Genomic DNA, 8324 nt, shown 5'->3' with positions numbered 1-8324 from the left:
CTAGTGAGACCTGGAGAAACAAAAACATTGGTTAAAGTTGAAGAAATATCATTGGTTGTTGTGATAGGTGATTGATTTCCATCAGTAGTATGTATCTTGAGATTTCCAGAATATTTGGTGACATTATTAAGAAATTGAGCTTTGTTGGTTATGTGGTTTGAAGCCCCACAATCAAAGTACCAAGGTGAAGATGATTTACATGTGAATCCCAAAGCAGAGAACGCTGAAATGATCATTTGCTGAACCATTTCAGGGGTCAAAGTCTTAACGGTAGTAGGCACACTTTGTTGGACAATAGTATGTGCATTTTGTTGGATAGTAGTAGGCGCATTTTGTTGATTAGCAGTAGACGAATCAATCGAAGTTGTGAAGGCTATTGCATTTCGCTTTGGTGGCCTAATTGGACATTCTTTAATAATATGCCCATCCTTTTTGGAGTAATTGCATAATTTATTTGGACAGTTGAAGGGATGATGTCCAGAGCGCTTGCAACAAAAGCATTGAATATTGCTCATATTATAGTTTCTTGACCTCCCTTGTGCTGTATATGCCACTGGGACAATATAGATTTGTGTTCTTCAATGATGAATTGTGTAAGCAAGCGATGTTCTTCACGCAACAAATCATTGAGACACACATGCAATGAGGGTACTGGGTCTCTATGCACCAGATTTGAGCGGATACCTTCAAAATATCTCAATTTCATAAGAAACTAATCTCGTTCAGTAGTTTCATGAATTGTTTGTACTGTACTTAGGCCTTCGGTACTTAAATTTGAATAAATTATATCAATGTATTCAGCCCAAAGATTCATGAATTGAGAGTAAAAATCAGATGTAGAGAGACTTTCCTGTTTGAGATTAGCTATTTCATGCTCAAGTTGGAATCTTCGGGCTGCATTGTTCTGACTATAGATTTTCTTCAAGTAAGCCCACCTTGTTGCTGCAATCTTGTAAGGTCGAAGGTTCAGAACAATGTTGGGATCAACCAAACCAATGATCCAAGACATGATTTGAGCGTCTTTGACCACCCATTTAGCATGTTTAACCTTATCTCTGTCTTTGTTAGGGGCAAGAGTTGTTTCATCAACATGACCCCACAACTCTTTTCCTTTGACATATAAAGAGAATTGGAATTCCCAAGCTGAATAGTTTTTGCCATTAAGGCGAACCATGAAAGCATCTTGTTTTTCTTTTGACATTGAATAAAAGAACATTGAAAACACGAGATGGAAATCTTGATTGAAAAAAAAACAAAGGAAAAGAACAAGACCGGAAAATTCGGAGTTGAAAGACAAAACTAGAGAATAGAGACAAAACTAGAGAATAGAGACTAGATTTTGGGTGTGTTCTCCCCCTGGGAGAATTCTCTTATATATACAAATTAAATTACAAGATAAATGGCTATGCAGCCTAATAAATCAAAAACTGTCTTATATACATTTATACAGTTTATTATGCTAATTAATATTACTAATTATATTCCAATAAATCAGATAGTGCAGTATAATATACATTTATGCACAAATAAATCAGATAGTGCAGAATAATATACATTTATGCACAATTATTCTTATTAGTAATTATTATAAATGCAGTCATTAAACCTATTGACAAAAAATTGTTTTGCAGGAAAGCTATCATAATGACCTATGAGTTATTTTTGAGTTTATTTCCAATAAACTTATGATACAAACTTCAAAATATCCTCTTTTAAAATGAGCTTTTTTTTACATTAATGTGATAGACACTTATTGAAAACATCCATGAAATTATGTATAATTCAAAAGCAACAGGATCATATCGAAACTAATAGGAAGTGTTTGCTTTTGCTCAATCAAAATTGTTCATATCAGTTTGGAATATAGATTCACTTCACTGGAACATGTATCAACCAATTGCAATTCACAATACACAAGAAACAAACGTGATAATGTATTAAAGTGATTATTCACTCTACCAGTTCATTCCAGCAAAGCTTGAGCAGAAGTATAACAATAATGATTTGACATATTAATATCCGGAACATCTCCGAAATATATCTGCAAAACTCGGAGATCCACTAATGCCACAATTCCAATACCAGAATCACAAAAACAAAAAGGAAAAGGGCGTGTAAGAAATTCGTACATGAAGTAAAAAGTAACAAGGATGATGATAAATCCCAGCACCGACATTCCAGCTGAGAGTCTGCTTGCGTTATTCAAAGAATCAGGAATTGAAACAGAAAATTTCCTATATCAAAATAAATTCGAGATTGAAGAGCACTTCAATATCCTTCAGATTTGACTCGAGTCCCTCCCAAAAATAAAGCGTCTCATCCAGTCTGATACCACTAATGCCCTTGTGCGCCAGCTGACTTGCTTGCTGTTCATTGCATAAAAGAAGCCATAAAAACTTAGTGATCAAAATGCCTTATGAATGTTAATAATATGCCTTATGAATGTTAATAATTTTAAAAATATAGTAGTTAAGTGAAAACAAATTATATACCTTGCATAGACAGAATACCACAACCATTGACTGCTGTGTCCAATTGAAACCCAGTCTCCAGGTAGCTGTGCAGCTGTCTGCTCTCCTCCTAAAGGAGCAAATTGACCTAAATGCTTGTACCTTGGGGAACATTCAAGTGTATTAATGAGGAAACATTGAATCATTCATCACCGTGTCAACGTAAAGAGAATGGTAAAATTAAATCTAGCATAGTAAGTTAGTATGATCAAGTTACCTGAAGGGTTTGAACCGATGACGACCTTCTCCCCTGAACCTAATAGGACCCTCTGGGTTTTTTTCACACTCTTCCATCCGGTCAAAACACTTGGCCAGGTAGGCTCCTTGCTGAGATGCAACCTGATATGTAGTTTCAGAAACCAAAAGTCATATCACTAAGCAAACAAAAGTAGGAAGGTAACATTAAAGAGAATACTACAGGAAAATAGTATGACATGCACCTGAGCTGTAGCAGGAAGGAATTTCATCTGCGAGTCCACATTCAAAAGTGCAGTTTTGAGTTCTTCGATATTAATTTCAATAGATTCTTTTTCAACATCTCCTTTGGATTCTTCCAAAAGATCAGCAATGCCACGCATCTGCTTATTCTTTAGGAATAGCTCCACCTGAGGGTATCTTTCAAAGATGTCATCCATTACCGCCTGGAATTCTTTGAGCGTAATTGTTCCTGAGTTGTCTGCATCAGTCTTCTTAAATATTGCGACAATATCTTCCTGAAATTCCGAAATTCAGTTTAACAATCATCAGGAAGACTTTGATACAGTTTCCCAGATAGTAAATAGAAATGTCTTTAATACATTCAGCTAGCTTAGAAATGCAGTATACACAGGTTCGCACAAAGTTGAATTAGAAGTGTCTATTAGGTTCAGGGGAGAAGGTCGTCATCGGTTCAAACCCTTCAGGTAACTTGATCATACTAACTTACTATGCTAGATTTAATTTTACCATTCTCTTTACGTTGACACGGTGATGAATGATTCAATGTTTCCTCATTAATACACTTGAATGTTCCCCAAGGTACAAGCATTTAGGTCAATTTGCTCCTTTAGGAGGAGAGCAGACAGCTGCACAGCTACCTGGAGACTGGGTTTCAATTGGACACAGCAGTCAATGGTTGTGGTATTCTGTCTATGCAAGGTATATAATTTGTTTTCGCTTAACTACTATATTTTTAAAATTATTAACATTCATAAGGCATATTATTAACATTCATAAGGCATTTTGATCACTAAGTTTTTATGGCTTCTTTTATGCAATGAACAGCAAGCAAGTCAGCTGGCGCACAAGGGCATTAGTGGTATCAGACTGGATGAGACGCTTTATTTTTGGGAGGGACTCGAGTCAAATCTGAAGGATATTGAAGTGCTCTTCAATCTCGAATTTATTTTGATATAGGAAATTTTCTGTTTCAATTCCTGATTCTTTGAATAACGCAAGCAGACTCTCAGCTGGAATGTCGGTGCTGGGATTTATCATCATCCTTGTTACTTTTTACTTCATGTACGAATTTCTTACACGCCCTTTTCCTTTTTGTTTTTGTGATTCTGGTATTGGAATTGTGGCATTAGTGGATCTCCGAGTTTTTAGGATCCTCTGGCAATCGTGGTGGTGGCTTGCCTTGGAAGCCAAAGATAGAATAGCTTGTAATTTCTATGAGTGGTTTCAAAACCCACACCTATGTGCATAGTTAGTTGGCTGAATTTGGTTTGCACTGTTTCTCTTGTAAGGGTTAGAGTACCCCTAGTACTCTCTTAATCTATTACATGAGCTGCTTATAAAAAAAAAAAATATGGCTCTAGGCTTAAGAATGTCACATGTTAATTAAATAAATGATGGAGAAATAGCATTAACCAATAGGTACCATGACTTTTCGCTGGTTTATTGTAGCACAATCACCAAGTGCATACACATTGTTGGTTCCCTCGACTCTCAACCATTCATCAGTAGCTATGGCACGTCTATTAATCTGTTAAGAATAATCAATGTCAAGTAAATTATAAATGACGTACAAAGCACAAGAGAAAATAATATGGAATTATAAATCAGAACAAATATTAAAGTCAAATTTTCTTGAAAACACACCTGACCGATTTGTGTCATAAAATCTTTTATGAATGGGCGAGTGCCAATACCAGTTGACCAGACAGCCATTCCATATGGAATTGAACTCATTTCTCCAGTTTTCATTTCTTTAGTGGAAATTTCTTTGTCAGATACCTTCACAACCATGGATCCTGTTTTCACATCAATACCATCTCTTCGGAACTTATCTTCAGCAAAAGTTGTTATCCTTTTGTCAAACCTAAAAAATGACCATGAGAACAGAAACATATGAGTTCATAATTACATTCTAAACTAAAAAACCACCCACCTCACACATGTAAGAATCCATGACTGAATCAAATACTTCCAAATTCTTGCTCATATATTATATATGAAAATAATAACTTCCAAAGTATGGCTGCTAATAATTTTAAAAGTAGAGTTTCATGCTTACATGCTCAAGATATGACCTCCAGCCTCCAGAAGGGTAATTTTAAATAAATCTTTTACCCCGGGATATAATTTGACCAAATCCTCACTGACATAATCATGAAGTGCGGCTGCAAACTCCACTCCAGTTGGACCACCTCCAACAATAGCAAAATGAAGAATCCTCTTTTTTTCTTCGTCACTTACACTAGGCAAACTTGCTCTCTCGAAGCAGTCAATTACAGTTCTTCTAATCCTCTGTGCATCTTCAACTTCCTGAAATGTGCACACAAGTTAAAACCCGAAAAAATGTGGATAAACAAAATGCAATCACACTTTAGTCATCATTGGGTTTTGACTGATTCAGCTCCTCCATATTATGGCTACACCTCACTGACTACTTAACAGCACAAAGTTTTTTATTGTCATCAAAAAAATGGTTTTAACTTTGAAAAGCTAAGAGATAAAAAAAAGTTACCTTCAAGAAATGACAATTCTCCGTGACTCCAGGAGTATTAAATGTGTTGACATTAGCCCCCACAGCTATGATTAAGTAGTCATAGTCCACAACAAATTCTTCTTTTTCATTCGAATTATTGCTAATATTAGCCCGACAGTAAACTTTTCGGTTTACTGCATCAATCTTGATACATTCTGCTTCACTGAATCGAGAGTCCACATGTTTCTGCATGAAGGGAAACAAGTAAAAGGTCCAGTTATAACCACTAGTAATGAACCAAAGCATTCAACAGAATTCTATAGGGGAAAAAATCTAATCACCAGAAAATAAATATATCCAATTATTACTGAAGTCAATGTGTCCGTGTCAGTATCGTATTTCTGGTATTTCTGGTGTCTGTGCGTCATAGTTTGAAATTGATACCGAATATATCCAATTATGTCACTTGCTAATGAAACAGCAAAACATACAAATTCATAAATAACAATGCAATAGTAGTTTCGTCCGGACCTTCCTGAAGATATTGCGGACGGGTTCAACAATGCTGCGAGCCTCGATGGTGCCACAGGTAACACTGGGCAGCAAAGGAGTGAATGCAAAATAGTTCCGAGGAGAGACAACGTGAACCTCATATCGAGGATCGTTGAGATTCCTCAAGAAACTTGTTCCTGCCCAACCAGTTCCGAGCACCAACACCTTTTTCTTCTCAGGCACCGCCGCGTCAGATGTAGCAACCGCCTCGCCGTATGCCAAAAGACCACCGCCACTGCATCAATCAAACCAAACCATTCACATAATCAATTCATAATAAATATAAATAAATACTTAACAATAATAATAATGATAATAATAATATAATAATGTGAATCAAATCTAGAATACTTCACAAATAACAGTTTCCGAAATTTTCGTAGATCTCTAAACTCAGAATACATATAGAATTCAATCACAGTTGCACCTAAATTATAGGAATCTTGTTCTGAAGTAGATAAAACAGTAAACAAATTGATTTGATGCAGAGGATCAGAGAAGCAAGTAGAATCAAAGAACGATTTAGGAATAACTATTAAGCATAACCGCATGAAGCGGAGAAGAGAGAAGTGATAGAGAATTGAAGTTGATGTTGTTACCTTACGGTGGTGCAGAGGAGGACAAGCTTGAACTGCGAGTCATAGTCGCGGAACGTTTTGGAGAAACGGTGGAAGAAACTGAAATTGCGCATTTTGTGGAGATGAAGATCTGTGTCCAAAATTCAGGGAGAGAAAGGAAGGGAAATGAAGCGGTTATAGAGAGAGAAAGAGAGAAGTGTTGGTGAATGGTGATGATAGTAAGAGAAACGGTGATGAAAAAGAGGAAGTTGGGTCAAGAAAAGAATGCTAAGAGAGAGTGGGAAATGAGAATTGCGTGTCTTCTAGGCGGAAGCTTCACCTCCATGACATCACACGAGTCATATTTCAGTCTCTTTTTCTTTTTTTAAAAAAATATTTCTTTTGTAATTTTCTAGTATAAAAAAATTGAATGAATGAATAGCCGCCAGCGAATGTGGACTTAATGAGAATATATAATATATAGTTGTTCAAGTACAGCGGGTCATTATAGAATTAGTAGATTCTCTAAGCTATGGTAGAGAGGGACCCAAAACCCGGCCCAACCCATATCAGCCGCATGATGAAAAAAAATGGGTCAGATGTTTTCGGGTTATCGGTTTTATGGGTCTAATTGATGGTTTAATATGAGTTTAATTGGGCAGAACTGGTTCAACATACCGAAACCATGGTATCCATACTCATTCGATTGTGGTAGTAAAGGTACACCTAAAATGCAGCGTTTCTAATACATTGTTTGCTATTTTCAATTATCACACAAATATCTAAAATAAGGGAAGTATTTTAATGTAGCACAATCCTAACATTTCAGAATTTGTCTCTCTCTTTTCTTCATGTTACGAAATACGAACCCTAAGGTAATCTTTCATTTTGCGCTGCCATAGATCCCCTTAACTCGTTGCGCCATTGTAGAATAGGAATTTTGTTCAAGAAGATCTGTTCTTCACACACGGGCAAGTACCATTTTCGTTCGCAGTTTTTGTTTGTTTTGAATCAAGCACTCGGTCATGAAGATGCGTTTTTCCTGAACAAAATTCCTTTATAACCACTCTTTCTATGTTTGGAAGAACATACAATTAGGGTTTAGAACTTTAATGAGTTAGGGTTTTTTTCTTGTTCTATTTCTCTTTTCTATTATTTTGATCATGAGTATAATGTTTAAATTGCAAATATTTCCCTTTTCAAAAGCATTATATAGAGGGGTAACCGATCTTATATCGCCATCCTATTCAAAAGTATATTCTACTTTGTTTCTCTACCACATGGTTTTTATTTCTTATTAGTTTGGTGAATTTATGCATGTTATTTGACTTATTTAGATTACATCTACAATACCACAATTTGCACACACTATTGTTTTTAGGGGAAATCAGTGTTTCCTAATTACTAGCAGTTTAGGCTGAGCACTTCATACATCTTTTGCTAGATTTATTTTTGTCGCTCGTGCATTTTTTAATATAGTGTGATTGATTTTGAGTGACAATAGCGTAAATTTTTAATGTCGAATTATATCTTACCTTTGTCGCGTGTGTTGTATCTTATCATTTGATCATGCTTAATTTTTTAAATGTTTTTTCATATTAACACAATGTTATTTACTATAAGGACATTGATTCTAGTGTGACCAGAAGGCATTATGTATTGAAGTTATTCTTATTAAAAGTTCGTTGATAGTAGTTGATAATACTATTTAAGTTGTAATTTGAATTTGTGTTGATGCTGAATTTATGTTGTAGTCATTTAGATTTATGTTGAATTTTAATTTATATTAAACTG

General features: G+C 35.5%; 1 protein-coding gene across 1 annotated transcript; it reads right to left on the bottom strand.

Moving 5' to 3' along the window:
- Positions 1-1910: 1910 nt before the first annotated feature.
- On the bottom strand, positions 1911-6869 carry LOC131602740 (external alternative NAD(P)H-ubiquinone oxidoreductase B2, mitochondrial-like). The gene is made up of 10 exons (XM_058874919.1): positions 6573-6869; positions 5953-6208; positions 5461-5667; positions 5008-5258; positions 4593-4812; positions 4372-4476; positions 2951-3223; positions 2728-2849; positions 2493-2612; positions 1911-2366 (listed from the first exon to the last, which is right to left on the bottom strand). Exons 1-10 carry the CDS (start codon positions 6662-6664, stop codon positions 2279-2281), a joined length of 1734 nt encoding a protein of 577 aa, XP_058730902.1. The 5' UTR covers positions 6665-6869; the 3' UTR covers positions 1911-2278.
- Positions 6870-8324: the final 1455 nt, after the last annotated feature.

This window comes from Vicia villosa, linkage group LG5 (assembly GCF_029867415.1).
Source record: "Vicia villosa cultivar HV-30 ecotype Madison, WI linkage group LG5, Vvil1.0, whole genome shotgun sequence".
Taxonomy (NCBI): Eukaryota; Viridiplantae; Streptophyta; class Magnoliopsida; order Fabales; family Fabaceae; genus Vicia; species Vicia villosa.
This window is presented reverse-complemented; position numbering and strand designations above follow the sequence as displayed.